Source organism: Camellia sinensis, chromosome 4 (genome assembly GCF_055761805.1).
Source record: "Camellia sinensis isolate YWXY chromosome 4, ASM5576180v1, whole genome shotgun sequence".
Classification (NCBI taxonomy): Eukaryota; Viridiplantae; Streptophyta; class Magnoliopsida; order Ericales; family Theaceae; genus Camellia; species Camellia sinensis.
In genome coordinates this window covers 38226222-38252074 of record NC_138964.1, presented here as the reverse complement: position 1 = coordinate 38252074, position 25853 = coordinate 38226222, and the positions used below count along the sequence as shown (strand labels likewise).

Sequence of the window (25853 nt, the reverse complement as noted above, 5' to 3'; positions counted from 1 at the left end):
ACAACAAAATTTCAGAATAAACAATGTTTGCAATAGAATCTAGCTCATTGTTGGGAAGGAAGAAGACACATATACGATCAAAAGATGTGCATCTAGATATAGGGCCACATATAATTGCCCATGACTAAACAGTGGTGTTGTGGCACCTGAGTTTTCGCCTCGCTCGAGCGTGGCTTTTCCCCGCTCGAGCATAGATCTTTAGCTCCCATAAATTTTCGATTTTGCAGGCGGTCCACTCGAGCAGAGGAGTTGCCGCTCGAGCGTGATATGCATGCTCCCAATAGTTTCTCTGTAACTTTGCAAAACTTCTACGACTTGTTCTTCTCCGCTCGAGCGGGGGAATCTGCCCTCGCGCATGACCACTTATTTGTGCCTTACGCTCGAGCGGAGGAACTCGCGCTCGAGCGACCTTTCGGGGACAACAGATTTTAAAATAGCAATTCAATGTCTTTTTCTAGCCACTTTTCCATTCTCTCTCTCTCTCTCTAACTCTACTTTTCCTAAAACCCTAACCTATAAGGCCATAGATTTCCATAGATTCCCCCAATCTTAACTCAAGATCTACCTAAGATCTTCCAAGATTAGTTGATAGAGAAGCTATATCCTCACTCTCACCGGTTGTTTCTCTAAATCAACAAAGTACAAGCGTGTGTTCTCATAATAGACATATATAAATCTATAATCATAAGATTCACACAATTAAACTTAATTTCACATTAAACATGTAAATGCATATAGTAAGGAACTGAAGGCATACCAGAAAACATATAAGAGGGTCGGGCTATTACAGAAGGAGTCCTCGCTCGAGCGAAGAGTTTGTAAAAAACCTGAAAAAGATGAATGTACACTTGAGCGCAGATTGCGTAGCTCAAGCGAAGCCACTTATGGAAATCACGCGAGATAAGTTCCTCGCTCGAGCGAGAGAGTCTTCGCTCGAGTGAGCTTCACAGTCCCAGATTTCTAAAAGTATCTGTTTTAGTCCTAAACTAGGATTAGGTTTTTGAGATTTACTTTAAGGTTTTCTAGGGTTTTATTTTAGAGTTTTTTGTGAGTTTTCCTTGATGATTTGAGTGAGTATTAAACTCATGAATTGATAAGCACATATCAAGGAGGTTGATTGATTATATTCTAGAGTGTTCTTCTTTGGTTGAATCCGAAGATTCAAACGTGGAGTTTCAAAGGAGTTTGATTTTGTACATAGTCGTTGATTCGACAAGAGAAGTCGTGGATTCAACTTCAGGTTAATCAATTCCGAGATGAAGGTTACGGTGAAAGACATACAGAAGATTTGAAGACAAATTGAAAGCGTGTTGGTAATTTGTTTACTATCTTTGTAATCTTTCTTTCTTCAATAGTGGATTGATTAGTGGCGTTTCGCCCGTGGTTTTTTTTATCACAATTGAGGGTGCTTCAATTGTGGTTTTTTTCACGTAAAAATCGTTTGTGTCGATTTATTGTTTTTCGAAAACAACAATCTAAATCACTTTCGTAAGTGCTTGATGATTTAGATTGTGTATTTTGAATGATTGAGAATTGGAATAATTAAATCTTGATCTAATCACGAATCACTTAGGATTTTCATAAAGAATTTGAAAATCTATAAATGCACACTACAACAAAAACACACTTTAGTGGCACTACACTAGTAGCATATTTTTATAAAATGCCACAAAAATAATATTTGGTGGCACGTTTTTGAAAAATGCCACTAAACGACAAACATAAAGGCTCTAGTGACATTTCAATAAATAAGTGTCACAAAACTACAACAAAAACACACTTTAGTGACACTATATTAGTGACATGTTTTTAGAAAATGCCACGAAAAAATATTTGGTGACACATTTAGAAAAATGCCACTGAACTACAAACATATAAGGCACTAGTGGCATTTCAATAAAGAAATGTCATATCAATTTTATGGCATTTTATAAAAAGAATGACACAAGAAATTTGTTTAGTGACATTTATCAACAGATGCCACTAAACTTTAGTAGCAATGGCATTTTTTAAAAAATGTCACTAAACTAGGTAGGTGCAAGTTACTTTTTATGGCATTAGGCGAAAAGTGTCATAAACAATATTTTCTAACATTTTAAGAAATGCCACTAAGCTAAAAACTTTCCAAGCTATATAATGGTATTTTTTGGAAAAATAAAAAAGGACAATATATTTTCAAAAAATTTAAAATGCACAAAATAAATTAAACTCAATATAACATGTTTTTTTAACTGTACTTGTCACATGTACAAAATTGATCAACGGCTTTATATGACTAAACAGGAAAAAAAAATTCAAATTGCTCTCCTGTACAATGATAAAGTTTCATGAATTTTAGTCCCTCTAGTTTCAATTAACTCGATTTTTACTCTGAATTTACGAATTTATCTCAAATTATTTCAATTGCTTATAATTGTTGGGTAAATTACATCAATAATCCTTACATTTTGTTCTTCCATATAGTTTTAATTTATTCACTTTTGACACTTAATTTTAGCTTTTACGTCAATTTATTCGAATTAATAATAGCTTTAGGTTCTTTAATAGAAAATTTTCATTGGATTGGTTAAGGTTTAGTCACTGAATTGACCGAGTATTTTTTTTTACTCCGTCATCAATGACAGGTACCATTTGTCATAAAAAAAATGCTATAAATTGGATCAATTTGAGACAGAATAAAAAATTCAAGGTTAAAATCGATTTAATTGAAATTACAAAGACTAAAATGACATAATAGCCAAAATAACGAGACAAATAGTGTAATTAGCCCTACTTGTTAATATTTTTAGGGTAAATTATACTGACACCCCCTGAGGTTTATGTTTATTACAGTTCCCCTCTCATCTTTTGAAAATTACATCTTCCCTTGAGGTTTAAAGTCTCATTATAGATTCTCCCTCAGCAATTTAATTTTTTTAAATACCAATTTTGCCCTCACTAGGTAAATTACATTGACACCCCTCACATTTTAGAAATCACAATCCCCTCCCTAAGGTTTAAAGTATCATTACCAATTGCCCTCTCGGTTAGTATTAGTTGGAAACAAATTTATTGAAAAAAAAATTAATTGGGAAAAAAATTATTTGAAAAAAAAATTTGTTAGTAAAATTTTTAAATTTCTGTTTAAAAATCAACGTAGACTCATTTTTTGAATTTACGTTTTTTTCCTCAAATTTACAAACTAAGACAATCATTTATAAAACCAAAAAAAAAAAATTCAATTAATTTTTTTTCAATTAATTTTTTTCCCCAACTAATATTAACCGAGGGGGCAATTGGTAATGCTACTTTAAACCTTAGGAAGGGATTGTAATTTCTAAAATGTGAGGGGTGTCAACGTAATTTACCTAGTGAGGGCAAAATTGGTATTTAAAAAAATTAAATTGCTAAGGGAAGAATCTGTAATGAAACTTTAAACCTCAGGGGGGAGATGTAATTTCCAAAAAGTGAGGGGGAACTGTAATAAATATAAATCTCAGGGGTATCAATGTAAGTTACCCATATTTTTAAATGACAAATATGCATATAAGTGACATATGTCATACTTTTAAAGGTAAAATAATAAATTTGCTCTACTCGTTAAGTTAACCTCAACAAATTCAGTGATAAGTTTTTATCAAAAATATTAACAATATTATTAATTACACTAAATTGACCCAAAATTATAAATTACAAGTTACAAGTGATTCAATAAAAAATATAAGGACCAAAATTAATATTTACTTTTTAATTTAAGAAATGAACAAACCCTGGTTTTTTTCCCTTCTATATTATATAACAAAGTAAATAACGAAACTGAACAAACCAAACCAAATTTGATACAACAAAATCCGCATACCAGATCGACATAGAGACAAAGAAGGAAGTCCAAAAATTCCGAAATTGGTGAAGTAAATTTGATTTTGGCGGGTCAAAGTGGCGGGAGCCAAATCATGGAGCAAGGATTTATCAAATGCCATCCTTATCTACCATCTACACCACAAATTTACTGTGTTTTCATCTTCTACGATCAAAGTTCATTAGGTATTCTTTCTCTCATTCTCATCAAACACACACAATACCTCTATCTTTCTTACTTATTTATGATCTTCTTGTTTTAGGCATAAAACTTGATACAATCTGAAAATCTAATTTTGTAACTCATGAATTTATTAATTTTCATCTTTTAATATAAAAGGTTAGTTGTAATTTACTATTATTGTATTTATGTTGTGATTGTATATAATGTCTTGCAAGTGTTTGTTTAAATGCTTCAGTGAGATTTTGCATTAGGTTGCTCTGTTTTTTTTTTTTTACAAATTACTCAGTTAGATCACATAAACAAGCATCAGTATACCAGACTATGTGGTCAAGTTTCTTAGTTTAACCCTCAAGGTATACTTATAAAGTAGTTTCGTTGATGAACAACGGCTTGTTGCTTTAAAATAGAATTCACTGTTGCAATTTATAATAAAACATGTAGGTATATCAATTATAGAATATCATAACCCGAATTAGACTGAAAACTATTGTTGTAAAACAAAATAAATTTAGTTCAATCACACTGAAATTTTATTCACAGGGGGTGTCCAAACACCCCCAAGGCTCAAAGTAATTGACAAGGAGAATTAAATGTACTTATTAGTAGCACATTAAAATGCCCAAAAAAAATAGGAACACAGTTCCTCCAGACGTGAGTAAAATTTTTATTTTCATCCATAAATAGTTGACCCACCTCTAGGACTCCAAAGTTAGGGGCTGAGTCTTGTTAAGAAATCGATAACTATTCAATTGATTCGAAAAGTAGAGAACTGCTTAACAAGAACAGTTTAAATAAGGAGAGAAGAAGTAGAAAGAAGAACAAAAGTCAGACAAAGCCTTAAACACCACATTGTTATTACAAAGCTAAATAAACATATTACAGAATGACCTATTTATAGGCATCCAAAACCCCTAATTAAAAAGTTAATAAAATCATAATCAATTATTATAACCTTTTTTCATCAACCAATGCCTTCCATTTCCCATCAAAAGGTTTTTAAGTATTATATGTAATTTGAAGACTCAAAAAATTTATTTATGGGATGATGGGATGAAGGTAAAAGTTGCACACAAGAGCATGTTTATGGGGGCATTAACCTAAATTCTCTATTCCATAGGAACATGAAGGCTTCATTTGTGATTAAGAAAAACAGCCTCAAATGGTAGCCAAAGACTCCCTACTAGCAGCACAAAAGCATTATATTCCATATTCATCCAATACCCTGGTTTTTCACTTTTAGATAATTTCAATCCATCAAAATTTATAGTCATAAGACTAATAAGTACAAGGAAAAGTGCATAAATTAAATTCTTTTTCATATAAATAATATAGTTACTTTCTTAGAATTTTTTTCGCTTAGATTACTAGTTCTAAGGGGAATGATGCAAAACAGGTTGATCCATTTTGCTTCTATTAAAAACGAAATTGAAAGACAACATTTGACGGGACATTCCAAATTAACCAGACAAGTTTTCTACCTTCACAAGCACAAGGTAATAAAGAAGCTTGTGGAGATTAACACGTTCTAGATCATACAAAAATGAGAGTGCTAGAGCATAAAGTGTTACGTTACCTGCAAATCAAAATTATTGCATTACTGTATTTTCTCTTTTCCATCCTTGCTTTCCTTAGAATCCTTTTGGTCTCTTCCTTTGCTTCTTCCATTGAATAGTTTCCAATGTCTTCCAAAAAAAAAAAAAATAAATAAATAAATAAATAAGGTGGTTTGGATCATTGATTGTAAACCAAATATGCCAGTGCCCGACATAGATACACTACCACCTTAGGCGAAGAAGCACCGACACTCCAATCTTTTAAATTATTATTTATTTATAGGACACGTTGGGTGCACTTTACGAATCCTGTTAGATCATGGAGTCATTATTACCTGTTGGGTGCAAAACATATATTAAGAATTAAAAAGTGGAATAAATTAAAGAGAAGCACATAAATAGGATGCTTGACAGACCAACAGGTCAAACAGAGATCAGCATAGATAGATAGACAAGCCAATTCAAATAACAGCCACCAAATCAAACAGAACAAAGTAGACCAACTTAGCAGACCAACAGACCACAACCTAAGCAGCCAAGAAGCAAAAGGAAGAATTAGCAGAATTAGCACATATAAATAGGAAAACAAAGATCCACCAAAATCAGCAACCCAGATCAGTCACTGGCCTCAGCAACCAGACAAGGCCACACCAAACCTAAGGCAAAATTTGACCAAAGAGACCGAAGAAAACACCTCAACAACAAAAGCACAACAAGATCTACCCATAGCTTAGCATATCAGACCAGCAAATCAGTTAAGCCACATATCCTGTTTAACAATCACCAAAACTTGCAGCTAGCTGCTTCCATACAGAATCTGGACCAAAAGCAGTAGCAACACCACAATCAGCAGACTCAAAAGTAGGTAGCTGCTTCCATACCTGATAGCAGAACAGTACCTCCATTTCTGATGCAATACCTTATTTGCTGCAGCTTAAATACCAAATCATTTATAGATACTCAACTACTTTAAGTAAGGTCAATCACAGCACAAAAATCAACTACTTTATTTGATTTGATTAAATCAGTTCACCATACAAGCACAAAACAAATAGCCTCATGACCATATATCAGTACAGCCCAGTATATCAGTAGTGCACAACATTTTAGCCTAAGATTACTTGAATTGTATTGGACTGTTGAATTGTATAATAATCCTCACATTGGTATAATGGATTGATTTGTTGTTGTTGAGCAAGCATGAATGTTTCTGACTCATTAAAATTCCCATTTCAAATGGTTATTCTCTTGAAAAACAAGGCTTTATTATTTTGCTTGTCCATTGACATTATAACTTATCATCTTACCTTGCTGTATGCAAAGATTGATGACTCTAGTACACCAACCCGACATTCCTTTAATTTTTTGTGCTGTACACAGCTTGATTTATTGACACTTACTCTGCTCGTTGAAATTTTTTAATTTTCTAGTTTCAGAAGAAGTCCTTTATACTGTGTATCTGTCTAACAGACCTTTCAAATTTTTAAATTTGAAGGTCTGTTAGATATGATAGTTTAGATATGGGTTTCAAAATTGAAATTGAGAGCTTTACCATAGTGGATTTAAATACATATATTTTTACTCTATTTAATCTTCTATTTGAGTTTCTTAATCTATCTATAATCGTACACTCTATTAAATTTTCATCCAAATTTAATCTCACAATCCTTTCATTTGCAACTCACTATCCAAATGAAATCAAAAAGTTTGCAGCAGTAGGATACATACCCTAGCAAAGATGCAGAACTCTTGAGCACACGAAGAGGGGCATTATCACCAATCATAATCTTCCTTATTGGTGTGATTACTCCAATCAAAAGCCCAATAATCTGTGACACAAAACAAAAACAAATGTTAAGCTGGAGGAAAGAATTGAACAACCTACTTGATTAGCAACACAAGGATGTAACTCTTGAAAAATATTATAAACATCAACAGGATTGTACAGATGCAATGGTTGATGGTGCAAACAACATCTTTAAGTTGATCTTTTCCACAAAAATCTTCACATACTTCTTAATCTTATTGAAAATCAGCATCTGTCAAAGGATAAGGTTCGCGGCTGCTCTATAAGTAATTAGAAATCAAATTGTAGATATACCCATGTTAAATTAATACATATTACTTCCTCCAATTTTTATTATCATTATTTTTTTTTAAAGTTAAAAATTGAAGTCTACAATAGGTTTCTACTGGTCACTTGAGATTAATACACTACTCAGCAAATTAAATCTATAATCCAACAATAACACCAAACAGATTAACAACTTTTGATTAAAGTCATAATCTATAATCTGTTAAGGTATAATCTATAAGCTGTTTTAACAGCTACACCAAACAGGGCCATTGTTGTTAGTATCTTATAGTTCTTGCAAAATAAAGTTTAGTTATTTTTGTCAATCATAACTTACAAATACTTGTTATTGATATATATTTTTTTAATGTTCTAGAAACACTTTGGGCACTTGTTTAATCGAGATTGTTTACTTATGGATAAGACATGGATGTATCGATCAAGATTAAGTGATGCATACCAGAAAGGAGTTGACATGTTTCTCGATTTTGCATTTACTAATGCAAGTTATGAGGATATGATCATATGTCCATGCATCAAGTGTGGACTTACACTTCCCGTCACTCGGTCAATTGCATATGATCACTTAGTATGTGATGGCTTCACAAAGGGTTACACTAAATGGGTTTTACATGGTGAAGCATCATCTGTTGCTACAACAGGTCTTGATACGCACATGCAGAATAGGCCACAATTAAATATTGATACACATGGATTAGTTCATGAGGCATTTGGAATCTCAAATGACGATGATAGAGTCGATGGAGACAACCCTGAAGATTTGGGAGATAAACCAAATCCACAAGCAGAGAAGTTCTACAAGTTGATACATGATGGACAAAAGGAGCTTTATCCATAATGTAGGAATTTTACAAAGCTCTCATTCATCCTTCAGTTATTTCACATCAAGAATTTAGGTGGATGGAGTAATAAATCGTTCACCATGTTATTAGAGTTATTGAAGGAGGCATTCCTAGAGGGTATAACACTGCCTAATACTGTTTATGAAGTTGAGCAAATAGTCATGGAGTTAGGACTTAGTTATGAGAAGATTCATGCATGTCCCAATGATTGCATGTTGTATAGGAATGAGCACAAAACTGATTCTGAATGTTATGTTTGCCATACATCTAGGTATGTAATAGAGCAAAATGATTCAGGCAACGAGGCATCCTCTAAAAAAGGCAGCTATAAAACACCTTCTAAGGTTCTACATTACTTTCCTTTGATACCAAGGCTACAAAGGTTATTCATGTCATCCAAAACAGCATCAACTATGAAGTGGCATAAAGAAGGTTGCACCAATGATGGTTGTATGAGACATCCTGCCGATTCTCCAGCTTGGATGACTTTTGACCACCTACATCCTGATTTTGCAGCAGATTGTAGAAATGTCAGACTTGGGTTGGCGTGTGATGGTGTGAACCCTTTTAGAACATTGAGCAGCACGTATAGCACCTGGCCTGTAATTCTTATACCGTATAATTTGCCTCTATGGATGTGTATAAAGCAAACCAATTTTCTATTATCATTGATTATCCCTGGTCGTAGTGCACTTGGAAATAATATTGATGTGTATTTGGAACCTTTAATAGATGAATTAAAGGAATTATGGGTGGATAGAGTAGAGACATATGATGCATCAATTACATAAAATTTCCAATTACCTGCAGCATTAATGTGGACTATCAGCGACTTCCCTGCTTATGCTTATTTGTCAGGGTGGAGTACTAAGGGGAAGTATGCATGCCCTTCATGCCACAAAGACACATGCTTCCAGTGGTTGAAGCATGGCCGAAAACATTGTTGCATGGGTCATCGTCGATTCTTGGACAAACATCATGCATTTCGAGATGATGAGCGATCTTTTGATGATACTAAAGAAAAAAGAACTGGACCCAATCCTTTAACTGGTTCTATGGTATTGGATATGTTACATGGCTTCAATATCACTTATGGAAAGATGAGTACTAATCCAGAATTACCATATAATTAGAAGAAAAGAAGCATATTCTTTGAATTACCATATTGGAAGGATAATTTAGTGCGTCACAATCTTGATGTGATGCACATTGAGAAAAATGTATGTGAGAGCTTGCTTGGAACACTACTGAATTTAGAGGGGAAGACAAAGGATAATCTAAATGCACGTCTTGACTTGAAACTTCAAGGTATAAGGCCTGAACTCCATCCAAAAGAAAATGCAGCAAATAAAACCATCTTGCTTCCTTCTTGTTTCTCATTAAAGAAATAAGAAAAAGATGTTTTTTGTAAATTTTTGAAGACTGTTAAAGTTCCTAATGGTTATGCAACGAATATTTCACGATGCATCGACTTAAAGCAACGTAGAATCTTTGGACTTAAAAGTCATGATTGCCATATTTTGATGCAACAATTATTCCGTTTAGCAATTCGAGGAATGTTGAGTTCACATGTAACTTCACCTTTGATTGAGTTGAGTAATTTCTTTCGAGAGTTATGTTCTAAAGTTGGTTTGGCACAAGAATTTATGCGTCTTGAAAGGCAAATTCTGATAACACTTTGTAAGTTTGAAAAAATATTTCCCCCTAACTTTTTTGACATTATGGTGCATTTGGTGGTTCACTTAGCATCTGAGGCTAGATTAGCAGGACCTGTGCATTATCGTTGGATGTATTCTGTTGAGAGGTAAAGTTTATATTAAATTACATATTTCTTTACCATCATTATTATATTTTACTTTTGTTATTATCGAACATCATTCAAAATTTTTTTTTTTGAACTTACCAAAACATAGGTACTTGAGTAGATTAAAGTCATATGTGCGAAATAGAAGCCGACCGGAGGGTAGTATGGCAAAAGAATACCTTGCAAATGAATGCTTGACATTTTGCTCGAGGTATATGGAAGGTGTTAAGACACGATTCAACTGGATGTCTCGAAATTATGATGAGGGGGTGTAGACACCCCATTTTTGACCGACCTTGAGACTCAGACGTCACCAGTTGAGCGCTCGGTGATATTGCATATTGTGCTTGATCAGAAGTTTCAGAGTCTCAGCTGCGAGCCTTGCCTCTGGACTTCCGGACTCTTTTGTGCTTTGCCTCGGTTTGCGAACCAGGCTCCGTTTTCTCTGTTTTCTCTTCCCGAAGGGAGGGAGAGGTCTCGTAGATCATCTCTCAGTGGCCGTAGGCTACGTTTCGTGGTCGTAGGCCGTTTTTCCCGTTTGGAGTCCGGTTTTCGATTTTTCGGAGCCGTTGGCCGTGTGCCTCGGTTTGGGACCGCTTAACCACTTCCGTTTACTCCCTTTTGAGGGACACTGCGGTCCGAGAGACCAACTTTGTGGTCGGACACCACTTTCGGTGCCTAACAGCCCACTTTTGGGGCCCCGAACTGCGTGTTTTGGCTCCCGAACCTTCATTCTGCATTTTTGGGCTCCAACCCAAACTTGAGTTAGTCATTTTTTGAGGTCCTTTTCATGTTTGATTAAGGACCTTTTGCTGTTTGAGATCTTCTACTGCCACTTGCTTCTTTACCCCTCTTTTAGGCCTTTTCTTGCATGATAGTTTAGGCCTACTTGTATTTATTTTCGTGGCTTGTCATAAACTATAAAGTGTCTTATTTTGAGCCCCTCTTCAACTTTTTTGCAGGGCTCTCTTCAGTTTGAGATCTCCTACTATCACTTGCCCCTTTATCTCCCTTTTAGGCCAATTTTGGGGGGAAATTTGAATTTCATTTCCCCCCCATTTTCCCCCCTATTTTCCACCCTCTTGTGTCTATATAACAGCCCCCCCCCAGCTGTGTTTTAGGGGTTAGAAAATTTTGGTTTGGAGCTCTCACATTAAATCTCTCTCTGTCTCTCTACTCTAAGCCTTAAAAAAACCCTTTGATTCTTACACCATTTCCTCACCATCACCTAGCACCACGCCACCACTCCATTCCAGCAGCTTGGAGGGTCTCTTCAGAGCCTAGGAGTGCTGCATTTTGGTCCAAAAGGCTGTCAAAGAGTAGTCTTCAAGGGTAAATCCTCTTCTCCCCCTTTTGACCCTTTTCTTGGTTCATACTCTAGCTCCTTGTGCTTACTTTTTTGAGCTCCGACCCTAACTGAAAAGAGCATTTTTTTGAGCTCTATTTCATGTTTGTTTAAGGGCCTCTCACTGTTTGAGGTTTCCTTGTGGCACTTGTTTCTTTACCTTTCTTTTATGCCATCTCCTTGCATAGTATTTTAGGCCTATGTATAAACTGTTTTGAGCTCTATCATAAACTGTAAATTAGCTTATTTTGAGGCCTTCTTAAACATTGTTGAAGGGCTCATCACTGTTTGAGGCTTCCATTTTCCACTTGCCTTTGTATCTCTCTTTTGGCTCCATTTTTGCATGATTTGTTACCCTCTTATGCTTCTGTTTTTGGGCTCTGGTCCGAACTATAAATGACCTTATTTTGACCCCCTCTTCATGTTTCGTCAATGGTCTTTTACTATTTGAGTCATCCTTTTTGTACTTTGTGTTATAGCTCTTTTTTTGGCCTTGTTTTGCATAGTATTTTGAGCATGCTTGTGCACTGTTTTGGGTTTGATCATAAACTGTAAAATGCCATTTTTTGGGTCCCTCTTTAACATTGTTGAAGGGCCCTCTCTTGTTTGGGGTTAGAAGCTGTGACTTGCTTCTTTATCTCACATTTAGGGCCATTTTCGCATGCTAGCTTAGCCCCATTTGTGTTCATTGTTTGGCCTTGCTTAAAACTGTAAACATGCTTTTTTTGGGGCTGCTTTGAATCTGTCTTCACATTTCATGATCAAATAGTGCATGTTTTGTATAGCTATAGGCCATTGCGCATGCCTAGTTTTGCATTTCGGGTCCCATTCCATGCATCGGGTGCCATGTTTCCATGATTCGGGGCTGTTTTGGGTAATATTTTAGCGCTGAAATTTGCATGTTTGCATACCATGTTTCATGCCTTGCCATGTCTTGTTAGAGTGACATTTGGTGCCTTAGGTTCGGTCCTCGGTTTGCGTGCATGTGTGCACGCATTCCGAGTTGTCTCATTTTCATCTCATGGCCTCTTATGTGAGTGTGGCTGAGGTCCACTCATGTTGGTGTAAGCCCATATTGCATTGTGTATGCCATTTCATTTCATAGCATTGTGTATGCTAGGTTGTATGTTAGCGCATTGTGTATGCCATGTTATCTCGTGCATCGTGTATGCCATTTCATAGCATTGTGCATGCTAGGTTGTATATTAGTCGCATTCATGCATGTCATGCATATTGCATTGTGTTTGGGATAGGAGTTAGCCCGAGCACGGGAAACGAGGGACGTTTCGTACTTCGAGTGACGGAACGTGTCTCAATTCCCAGTTGCCGACACTCCGGATTGTCCATGATAGAGTTAGATCTTGTTGTGTTTTCATATGCATTCATTCTATATTGAATTGCACAATTCAACTCCTCGGCCATCATGCATCGAGATGCGTGATTGGTGGCACGAGGATCGAGGCATGCATACATTTGTGAAAATACATTGCTATGCCCCTTTCCTGCTCTCTGTTGCAGCAAATCAAGAATCAACAGCCTTCCAGAGCTTGGCACGCATTCCAAGAATAAATTGCAAACAGAGGCTAATCGGGGCATTGCCGTGGATTTCCGCGCAAGGCAACTCGAGCATGCACCATTCATCATCCGGGGCGGAGTTGAGGCAGTCCCTAGCTTGCATGCTAGTTTACAGCTTACCTAGTTTAATTAGTTAATTAATTAGGATTTTGTAATTATTTGGACTGTAATATTTATTCGGGACTGTATATTATTTATTCGGACCCTCTGCGCGAAGGCAATATTGTAATAAGTGTGCGTGTGTGTGATGTATGTCTTCCAACCCCACGTCTTTCTCCCTTTTATTTATCCGCTTATGACGGTTGGATTAGGGCATATTTCAATTAGCATACAGTATGATAGCATGTTTGCATTCATTCATCTGTCTTGCATGCACCGGGCTCGGCGCATCATACTAACTGCATCGTATTTTCAATTCCAAGTTGAATACATGCTAGTTGTAGCATTTCATATGCCATGTTTAGAATAGCCGAGCCTGCTATAGTTGCATTTTTGCATGTGTTGCATTAGGCATTTCAGTATATTTAGAATCATGCATGGATTTCTAATTAGCTTCTGTTTTGGCTTGAAGTACTCGGTAAGTTTTATGCTTTAGCATCCTTGCATGCGTGTGAGTGACTGCCATGAATAGCATGCTTACCATGAGGCTATATGCTTATGTGATATAACTGCCTGAATGCCTGTGGGTGAAGGTTGGGTTATTTAGATTGGAACAATTCATCAAATGTGTGTTTTAAGCCCACTAGATAGTGGCAAAATCATATTTTCTAAGCCCACCCGAGGGTGGCAAATCCACGTCTTAGCCTACTTGCGAGTAGCACCATCAAACCATTTTCAAATAAACAAACATGAAATGTTTTGTTCCAATTCAGGCGATCCAGTCTATACTTGTATGCTGTGCGCATCACATAGTAAATCTAGGCTAATAACCGGAATAAAAACGCATAATGTTTTCAAAAATAGATATCATGGTTAGTAGAGGCCGATCTTTGATCGGGCGAGCGGGGGTGCTCACGAAGTGACCTTCCCCAATCGTACCCAAGTTCCCGAGCCGAGGCAACTTTGGTGATGACGGACACGTGGCCTTAGGCAAACGAGTCAGGGTTTCCTAAATTTCTCCAAAATAAAACATTTAGGTGGCGACTCTGTATCTGGCAAAGCAGTCCATGTTTGGCACTTCTTTCAAAAATCTGTTTTCTCAAAACGATTTGCCGGATTTGGACTCTTTGGTTCAGATTTAGAACCGTGACAATTTTAGAGTCCTGAACTGTAGTGAGCCCAATATCGAACGGAACGGGGGACTCATCCCTCCCGGGGCGTTCGGGGGACGTCTACAGGGGGGTAATGGTACCGAAGGATTATCTATTTTCTCAATGCCTGGCCGACCATTAGGTAAGGGCGTGATAGACACAATGGATGATGGCACAAAAGAAAAGGCACATCGATATGTGCTATTTAATTGTGAGACAGTCAACAAATTTATTGAGTAAGACACTCGACATCTGTAACCAATTTCATTATTATTATTATTATTATTATTATTATTATTATTATTTTACATACTTTTGCCACACCCTCACAAATCTTTTATGTGGCATACAGACAACACCGTAGACTTGTTTCCGTACAAAATCCACGTCTTCGTGAAATGGCCATTGATCGCATTCATAGTGAAACATTTCCAACATGGTTTGATAAACATGTAAGCAGTGTTTTGAAGTTCCTTAAAATTTGATTTGATATTAACTTTAATTTCATTCCACACTTACAAAAGTTGTGTCGTCAATTGTCTGAAAACAGGTTGAGGAATTGCATAATGTAGGGGATAGTAAAATAACTGAAGAGCTTAGATGTTTGGCTCATGGTCCAAATAGAATTTTCACAAAATATAAGCGATACTTGATAAATGGTTTTAGGTTCCATACTAAGGAGATTGAGCGAAAGAAAAAAAACTCAAAATAGTGGGATTATTGTTCGGCAAAAACACGAAGCTTTGCAAGTGGTAGAGATGGAAATCCGGTCTCTGGAGATGTTACATTTTATGGCGTGTTAACAGATATAATTGAGTTAGATTATTTGTTTGGGAAGAGGGTCGTGTTATTTAAAGGTGAATGGGTGTCACAATCAGGGAAAAGACAAGATAAAGATTGCACACTAGTCAACTTTGCACGATTAATGAAAGATGCTGAGTCTTTTGTGTTGGCTTCTCAAGCAAAACATGTAATGTATGTAGAAGACCTGAAACACAAAGATTAGCAAGTTGCTATCAAGATAAATCCGAGAGATTTTTATGATATGAATGCGGGGTCTTCTGTGGACAATGTGGAGGCATACTTGCAGAGTGTTGTATGCAATACACAAAGTGGTGATGGGGACAATAATTTTGATTTGGTTCGGACAGACATGTCTGCTGCAATTGTAGATACACCACTTTCTCAGGTGTTGAGAGACAACAATGTTCATGATGATGGAGATGATGATGGAGATGAGGAAGAATTAGATCTTATGTGACTGTTAAACTTATTGAACATTGCTAGTTATTTATATTTGAAAACAATTCTATAGTTTCATTTTGTTCTCTTTCTTTATCATTGTTTTTGTTAATTTAATTGATTGTTTGAAGAATGAATAATGCGTTTTTAATTTAACTATGTGATTTTCATATGTGGCTACAAAATATTTATTCACTATATGTTACATTTAGTCACTACCAAGATAGCAACGCAATAAAGGTGAATTCACAATTTTTTTTTTTTTTTTTGTTAATTTTCTTCAAGTATTTTGTTCATTTGCAAATAATTTATTTGGATCATTCTAAGTTTACAATTTGATTTGTCTATTTTACTTGAATCATACTAGGATTCATCTATAAAGCAAAAAGCCTGTGGACCCATATCTTCAGTTTCGCTCAGGCAATGTTGGTGAGTTTAGTGAGTCAACTCCATCTGAGATACAGCCAAATTCTAGCCAATCCAATGATAATGCAGGTATGCAAGTTCAAACATTATAAAAATGTTATTATTTTTTCGTCTATAATTTATTATTAGTATTATTATTTATTTATTTTTTATAACTAGATGGTGCTAGTGGACAAAAGAAAACTAGAGGTCCCATGCAAATGCGTAATATTAGGGGTACTCGTGATGATGAGCGCTTAACAGTCAATTGGAACAAACTTGGCCAACCTGATGACAAATTGGCAACAAAGTTATCATCGTTCATTGGAACTATTGTGTGTGATGGGAAAAATGCACCACTCACTTACAAGAATTGGCATAAAGTCCCAGAACATTACAAAGATCACATATGGGCACTTGTACAGGTAAATGACACTATTGTGCGAAAGATGATCACATGTGAAAAATAATAAACATGAGTAATGTGATTAAAACAACACTCTTTATAATTTTGTTTATTTTTAATTTTTTATTGTGGGAAGATTAATTTTTTATTATTGTATTCTTCTCTCTCTCTCTCTCTCTCTCTCTCTTTTTCTTTGTTTTTTCAGTCAAAGTTTGATCTTCCAAGTCATGCTAGGAAGTGGGTTATGAAGTGCTCTAGTAAGAAGTTAAAAGACTGGAAGGCAAACATAAAGAAAAATTATTATAAGAACCACTTGAGTTTTGCTGATAAGTGGGAACACCTTATTAAGTATTGGGCCATCGAAGAAGTAAAGGTATACTCGATCTTATCATTATATGTTATTTTACTTGCTGTAGTTTGGACACCATTAATTTATGCATTTGTAATTTTAGGCACAAAGTGATAAAAACAAAGCAAGTCGTGCAGAGCGAAAGTATAATCATACTACCGGAACAAAAAGTTTTCCACGTGTTCAAAAGGAGCATGTTAATTCATCTTTTCATGTTGTATATTTAATATGATAAGGTATACATAATGTGACATAATGATATAATTTATATTTTGGAATATATTATTTTGTAGAAAAATAAGTTGGGGCACTCTCCAACTTGTGCTCACATGTTTAAACTATGTTATACAAAGGAGACAGGAACCCCTGAGGCAACGAAAGCAATGATAGTATGTACCAAATAATTATGTTGATTTGAACTTGTAGATTAGTTAAAATTTCCACATTATAGTGTTGAGTTATTGAAATGTATATATTAAGTCATGTTTTTTGCAACCTTATAGGATGAAATGAATGAGAGGACAACCTTAAATGCAAATTTATCAAATAAGGGCCCTAATGATGCATTTGGACAAGTGATGGGTAAGGAAAAACATGGACGAGTTCGCATGTATGGATTAGGTGTCTCCCCGTCTAATTTATGGAGAGATACATCTGGTCATAAAGTAAACCAAGACACAACAATGGATGTTATGGAAGCTGAAAATTTGGAGCTAAGGTCCAAAGTTTCCCATGTTCAGCATGCTCCGAATAACTTGACAAACACATCTAATCAGGTAATTTTTTTAATAGAATTTATAAGTTATTAATGTTTTCTTACACTTATATATGCATACATATATCTATGTGTGTGTGTTTGCAAAATTAAATAGTTTAAATTTGGTTAGGCCACAACAACTTCTACTCCTCTCGACATGGCAGCTCGACATCAAGCATGGTCTTTGTCATCGATACAAGATACTTCTCTTACTCATGTACCTATTAAGAGCTAATCATATATATCACATTACTTCCAACTTTTTTTTAGAATAGCATGTAACACTTATTTTACAATTAACCAAGTAATGAATGTTGCGGACATAAATTTCATTATTTAAATCAAGACAAAATGTGCTACATAGTCTAAATCATGACATGACGAAGTTTGTGCTATTTTTTTTAAAAAAATTAATTTAATTTTCTTCTAAAGCTTTAACAAGACATCTCTCAATCATTTATTAACACATGGGCTCTTTCTGATTCTCTCAAAATATTGCTTGAAAGTAATTAGTTGATTGTCATTTTTCACAATATTACATTTGATTTACATCGTTGAGGTTAGGTGATCTTGATATTGATAATGGACATGGTTTTGATTGTTGTTGATTGGTGCTTTTGGTTGTTATTGATTTTTTAAGCTATTGTTGATATGGTCTAAAGTTTTACGGTTTTTACTTTTATATAATTTGTTGTAGTGTAGTGAACCTATTAAGTGATTAAAGCATTTGGCTTGCTTATCTACTAGGGAAATCCATATCACTTTCAGTTATGATTATCTTCACTCTAGCACTTTGTACTAGTTTTTTTTTTTAAATATTATTTATTAATTTTAAATATACAATTACTTAAGTAGTTAAATTTTGATTTACAGGTGGGAGATATAGTTGTTCCAAAAAGTATCATTAGGCCAACAGAAACAGTTGCAATCGGAGTACTTAAAAGCACAGACGCATCTAAAGAAGTAGAAGGGGAAGAACTGGGACCTGACTATTGGGAGGTACATGTTCAAGTGCCAATCAAACCTAATGAGAGCTTGATCCAATCATATGGACTTGTCAAAACAATTGGACAAGCTATTGGAGCTCATGTTGCTTGGCCTGCTCCATTTGTGGTATATTTCTTTCGTAATACTAATTTTATTAACAAATTTATATTAACTTAATATAGTTTCAATTACCTTCGTATGTTTATCTTTTGGATGTAGATTTCACAAGTTATGGATGCTAGCCGAAAATATTTATACAAGTGAGGTTGAGAATTTGGGAACTGATTTTATTTTTGATAATTTTTCTCTCCGGAATATGCATATCACTATAGCTTTTCAGAACTTATGGTTGGAATAATTTTCTTTTAATTTTTTTTTGCTTTAACTTTGTTAGTGTGGTAGAATATTTAATAATTTTGGCAAGGGATTTTTTTTGCAATATAAATAATTTTATATTTCAATAATAAATAATTGATTGTGGTTTGAATTTTTATTTTTATTTTTGATGTGATGATCTTATGGTGGTAATATTTATTTTTTATTATGAAAATATTACAGGATGAATGGATGTCAAATTAATATATGATGTGGCAATTAATATTTAATTGTTCATAAAATTGATTCAATTTTTATAGGTATTTACGCATGCATAATTGTAGCTTTTAAAAGTGTCAATGAAAAAAATATATAAGTGGCATTTTGTAGTAGTGATAGTAGCTTTGCAAAGTGTTACTAAAATAAGTTCCAATGGCACTTATATCTATTTAATGGCACAAATGAATTGGATTTAGTGGCATTTATAAAGGTGTTACAAATATCAATTGTGGCATAATAAGCGTCATTAAAAATCCATTTCGTGGCATTTTTTAGATTGCAAGTGTTCTTTAATGGCATTTGATAGTGTCACGAATAGTGCCTACCATGATATTAAAATGTCATTAAAAGGTTTTAGTCTTGATGGTGTAATGACACTTATAAGTGTCACTAACTCTTTTTTTAATGGCGCTTGATAGTGCCATAAATAATGTCTACCATGACATTAAAATGTAAATTAAAAGTTTTTGGCCATGATGGTGCAGTGACACTTGCAAATATCTACCGTGACACTAGTACAAATGACACTTGTTCAAAATACAATAAGGCTAAAAAATGTCATTAAACTAATAGTTTTGTGACACTTTCAGATGTCACTAAATTAAGAAAATGTTGTAATGGCATAACACAATACATAAGATAGAGCATAACACAATACATAAGATAGAGAGGAAAATAAATATGTGAAGTTAGAAAGACAAATGAAGTTAGAAAGACAAATGAAAAAATGTTTGCATTGCCAGTCCGACTTTAGTCACACTTTTTTTTATAATTTTTTTACCATCTATTCATAATGGGAATAAATTTCATATCATCACAATATATGGGACTCACTTTCATTGTGAGTAGATGGTAAAAAATATTATAAAAATGTGTGTGATTGTAATCTTATACAAAATGATTGCAAAAATTTTATTTATAATAGAATTATAATATATAAACAGAAAATTTACACAAAATGATGTGATTCAATAAAATCTATTTATTTGAAAACAATATATTTATAAAAATGAATTTATTTATCATAATAACATTGTCATATTATTTTTGTTATTTTTTTAATAAATTTTATATATGACTAAAAAAATTGTCGATGATAAGTTACAAAAATTTGCCGAATGGAGGATAATGGCCCATCACATTGAGTGATTTTTTGATAGTTTTATAGTATTGTGGTGCATTTCTTACTTTATTTATTTTTTTCGTTAGTGGGTGGAGGGTTCGGCCCCCTTCACAAAATGGGAGCTTCACTCAACAAAATATGCACTAACCTCCGGGACCTCTTCCAGCCAAATACGTTTGTCTGGAGCTTCCTTTGTCATTTGCCATTTTGTCCTCTAAAATTATAACAAAAAGTACTTACTCCCCCAAGTTTAACTACTAAATGTAAGAGTTGAATTTTTCTCATATTTAAATTCTAACATGGGAGAATTTTAGGGGTCTATAGACTTTATCATGGATCTTATTTTGATAATTCGAATCGTTCATATTTTTTTTTTGATTAGCAAAGAGAAATTTCATTTAATAGCATGAAATTAAAGGTACAGGAAGATGACATGCGTCGAGAGAGATTCAGAAGTATAAAAATACCCCTACTACTGCTACTCGCATCTATACAATCAACCCCTAAGCCTCTCGATTTTTTAAGCAGAAAAGTTAAGAAGAACTTAACTAGAGAATTAAAATACATGAATCCCCACATATTCAACCCACCAAAACACCCAATACAAACTAAATGAACTACCCTGCACCCAAACTAAACTAAATTAACTAAACCAACCCCGGGAACAACACCAACGCCTCTGCCAAGTCCACTCCTCTGACGTTGCTACAAGAACAAGACACGCCTCTGCAGCTTCAACCACCCTCTCCTAGCTGCTGCCCACGCCACCTCTAAGCTGCTGCAACTCCATAGCTACTACCCACTCCACCAACAAGCCACGCCTCTGCCGAGAAGACTCCAAAAACCACCGCCGGGAACAACACCCACTGCCGACAGAACTACACTCCAGCTGCAACACCCACTGCCAACACAACAACACCCACTGCCGAAGACACCCACATAGCATCTCCCACCAGATCTTCTTCTTGCTCACACCCAATCCCCACGCCTTAACCTGTGCTGCAGCCCACAAAAAAATAACTACACCTCCTCTGCTACATCAGGTCCTCTTCTTTCTCGCACCCAATACCCACTGCCAAGCACCAAAACCAACAGGTCTTCAATCACAAGCCGCGGATTTGCACACCCACCAAGCACCGACCACCGACCACCTGCTAGGACACCTCCAAACAAAGGTAGAAACTCACCCCTCAAACTCTTACTCGAGGAGGAGCGCTCGAGTGACAACCGGACAGAACTGGATCGCACCCCTCAAGCTCCAACTCGCCAAAAGTGCTCGAGTGAAATACCTGGAAGCCCCTGCTGAAACAGCTACTGCAGCAAGGTTAAAGCAGACGATGACAAACTGAAGACAAAGCCTGGACACACCAACCACTAACCCGCAGCAACGAAGCACACCAAGGAGGGATGAAAACGGGGGACTCAAGTTTATTGAAATGAAAAAACTAACAAGGCAAAGGAAAAGAACAAGCTAGGCCAGCCGACCGCCATCGCCAAAGGCAGCGGCCAGCCGGCCCAAAAAGAGGCCGGAGATGGAGGTTTTCAGAAAAAGAAAAGAGAGGTTTTTAAAGAGAGAGAGAGAGAGAGAGAGAGAGAGAGAGAGAGAGAGGAGGTTTTTGTCAAAATGATCAAGTTATCGAATCGTTCATTTTATAAGACTCTAAATGTATATCATTAATGAAAAAATTAAATCGATTCGATAATTATAATTTTTTTTTTTATTTTGTCTTGTTTGTCTCTAAAAACACAAATGGTATATTTTTAAAATTTTATTTATCGTTTATTTTTCGAAAATAAGTGTTATAAAATAAAAATATTACGACTATTAGAACAAATTAATTTCCTTTATAGATGAGATACATTAAAAATCTTATATAATAACAATTCAAAATATCAAAACAAAATTCATAGTAAGTCTTATAATTCCCTCAAATGCTATAATATTAAAACTTGAATATGAGAAATTCAACCCTTGTGGAGCACAACCATCACATAATCTTTCCCATCACATTACCATGATCCTCACACGATACTTTTAAAATATAAACTTGGAAAAGAAAGCTAATGTAAATCCTGTTGTGATATTTTAACGAAAATAAAATAGTATTTATGATTACATGATTTTATTATTTAATTGTTACAAGATTTATAATTATATATGTTTTAAGTTGCAAAATTTATATTGTCATATGAGGATTTATTTCAAGATAATTATGATATTAAATATGAGTTTAATTGATAGGTTTTTTTTTTTTTTTTTCCTTTGAACAAGAGTTTTATTGATAGTTAATTATATCTATACCTATTCTTCTATATAAATATATATAGTTAGCCATATCTACGAGGGAATATAGGTTTTGAGAATACACAAAAGTAGTAAAGGAGCCGAAAATGTAATTTAAAAAATGAGAAGTTTTAGAGAGAGTTCTCTATAATTTATATTGATATTTTGGACAATTGTGGTTTGTGACATGGTTGAAGCCTCATGTGATCATAAACATTGGCGAGGGATGCTGTGAGTCACATGAATTTTATTTTAGAACTGCTTTACTCTAATTGTACCTTCACGAGAGGAGGCAAAATAAGTTTAGGATAGTGACAACACGACTCCCAAAATCTAAAACTTATAGGGTGTGTTTGGTTTGTGTTTTGAAACATGTTTTTGAAAGAAAATTTTCAAAAACATGTTTGATTACAAATTTTTTCAAAAAAATTTCAAAATTACTTTTATCTCTATTACATATCAATTCATCACTTTTTCTCTGTCTCTTTCATTGTCAATCGCTTTTTCTCTCTCACACATATCTACTCAACTATAATTCTGAAATTCCAAAACTATTTTCAAAATATACAACCAAACAAACAAACAAAAAAATATTCTAAACTCTCTCCCCAAATTTTTTTTTGAAAATTTATCTCAAAACACAATCCAAACACATCCATGTTTCTTATACTCTTGTTTTTGTCTATATAAATTATTGTTTATAGTCATTATTATTATAATAATTATGCTAAATGTTCTATTAATATTATTGTTATAGATTAACACATCCATGATCACATCATCCACGATACTCTTATTTTTAAAATAAATAGAAGATCAATGAACCATCACACGATATCTACAAGACTCCAAAACTTTTATGCTCATCTTAAAATATAGACTTAGAAATATATATATATATATATATATATATATATATAAATAAATAGAAAGAAATAAAATGGACTAATAATACCATAATCTAGAGACTTCAAGACTTTAATTATTATGTAGTACTATTTTATGTATGAACACAATATTAGTATATAGGGCAAATTACAAACACCCCCCTCGAGGTTTGGTAAAAATACAGATTTCTCCCTGAGGTTTGAGAAATTACAAATTATCTTCCCGAGGGTCAAATTTTCATAACAAATTAGGAAAAATTAGGAGGGAATCTGTATGAAAATAAAAATCTCAGGGAGTAATTTGTTATGAAATATAAACTTCAAGGGGCGGGATATAATTTCTCAAACTTTAGAGAAGAATCTATATTTTCATCAAATCTGGAAAGGGGTATTTATAATTTGCCCTAGTATATAATAGATCTCCCTGTTAACGTTCGTCTTCAATATGATACTCACAGCCGAAATAGTCCAATAAAGATAATATAAAAGCACTATTAATATAACATTAAATTTAAATTATATAAAAAGTAATTTATATATAATAGGGCAACAACTCTTGCGTTGGGTGAGGCATAAGCCAACAACTCTTGGTCAGCTTCAAATAAAGCCATGTCCTCTTCAAACAGATCCACCCAAATCTCAACTCCTTCACCATCTCTTGCATCCATTTGTTCAATTCCAACTGGGCCGCCCTCACGACTTGCACTCACCCATGTCGGCTTCCCCCATCCAAAATCAATTTCATTCATAGGAAACCTACGCCAACTGCTATGCGTATACATCTCCATATCATCTCCCTTAACCTGCCTCAAAGATGCAATCTTTTTTTCCTTATTGTTATCGTTTGACTCTTGAGACCCTTTCCTCAACTGAAACACCAAGTTGGCCAGGTTTGTTGCTTGACTCTCGTAGTCGTGATCATCGTTGTCAAGCATTGCCCACAACATTCCCACTATATTCCCAAATGAGTATTTTGGCATGGGTGGCAGAAGCCTTGACCGCAAATTCACGCCTCCCAACAATGCATAAGGCCTTGGAGACCCCTCAAATCTTGACCTTGATGCAGCCACTGCGCATTTCCAACCAAGTGCTGTAATAACCTCGACGCGTGTGGGTTTCTGTTCGCTCTCGCACTGCTGGCTGTTTGGGCCTTGAGGGAAGCGATTTTTAAGGCATCGAAGACAAACCTCTTTTTAACAACCTTTTTGGTGTTATGTCCTTGAAGGGAAGAGAAATTATAGGGATATCGTCTCTTGGAGGGAAGCGAGAGGAGGCAGCATTAAAATCTGGGACTATGGTGTCAGGAGGAGATCCAAGAACGATGTCTGACCAACCCTTTATAAATATGCCAAAGGAGAATCCATCAGCAATTTTGTGCGACATTCTCACAGTAACGACAACTCCGTTGCATGGAAAAAAGTTGACTTGAACGAGTAAAAGAGGGGACTTGTAGTAATCTGTTGGTTCGGGTGGAGCCAAATGATCGATGAAGTTTGGGTTCATCAAGAAAGTTTGAAAGATGGAAGTTGTTAATGACTCGAGCTTCAACAAAATGAACTCCATCATCGTTGCAATCGACTAAGAGATTGTCTCTCAATCTTCCGGCAAGTGGGTAGAAGCGAGTGAGGGTTTCAGAGAGGGAAACCTTCAAGCGTTCCGATATTAGACCGACCATCTCTTCAGATTCACCACCACCAATACTAGTGGGAGTAGAGTAGTAGAATGCCACTGATATGTAATGAAATGTAGCGTGCTGATCTCTGAGTGAGAGGTTGTAGTTTCTGAGGTGATGAGGAGTTGGAGAAGATGGCTTGATGGTTTCTCTAGCAACGATCTCAACCTTAATCTCCTTCTCCATGGTTTTGGTCACCTTCACTCTTCTAAATACTCATAGCTTCAATGAAATAAAAGAGCAAATAAAATTACAACTGAAAGAAATTTTATCAAACGAGATTGTCAAGAATAAAAACCTAACATATAAGATTAATACATTCAATATAATACATATTATTTTCTCTCTCTCTCTCTTTCTCCCTCTACTATTCTAACAGTTTAATTATGAGTTTTAAAAAGAGTTTTGAATTTTTTTTTATCCAAATCATGATTCTAAAATCAAACCAAATGCTACCTTCAAAATCAATTTATTTTGGTTGTTTATATGCCTATAGGTGATGATGGTGTGAGAAAAGTATTTTGTGTTTTTATATATTAAATCTTTGAATGAGTAAAATACACCCTCATATTATCTTTAATGGTCTTTTAATTTGAAGATATTATTGAAATATAAATTTAATTTGTTAATGATGTGTACGGATTAGTAATATGTAAATAGAA

General features: G+C 34.8%; 1 protein-coding gene across 1 annotated transcript; it reads right to left on the bottom strand.

Annotated features, from left to right (window-relative positions):
• Positions 1 to 21096: 21096 nt before the first annotated feature.
• LOC145823694 (akuammiline synthase 1-like) lies at positions 21097 to 25377 on the bottom strand. Its single transcript, XM_082923206.1, has 4 exons — positions 24967 to 25377; positions 24707 to 24854; positions 24074 to 24588; positions 21097 to 21342 (listed from the first exon to the last, which is right to left on the bottom strand). The coding sequence occupies exons 1-4, from the start codon at positions 25375 to 25377 to the stop codon at positions 21097 to 21099; spliced, it is 1320 nt and encodes a 439-aa protein (XP_082779332.1).
• Between the last annotated feature and the right edge of the window lie 476 nt (positions 25378 to 25853).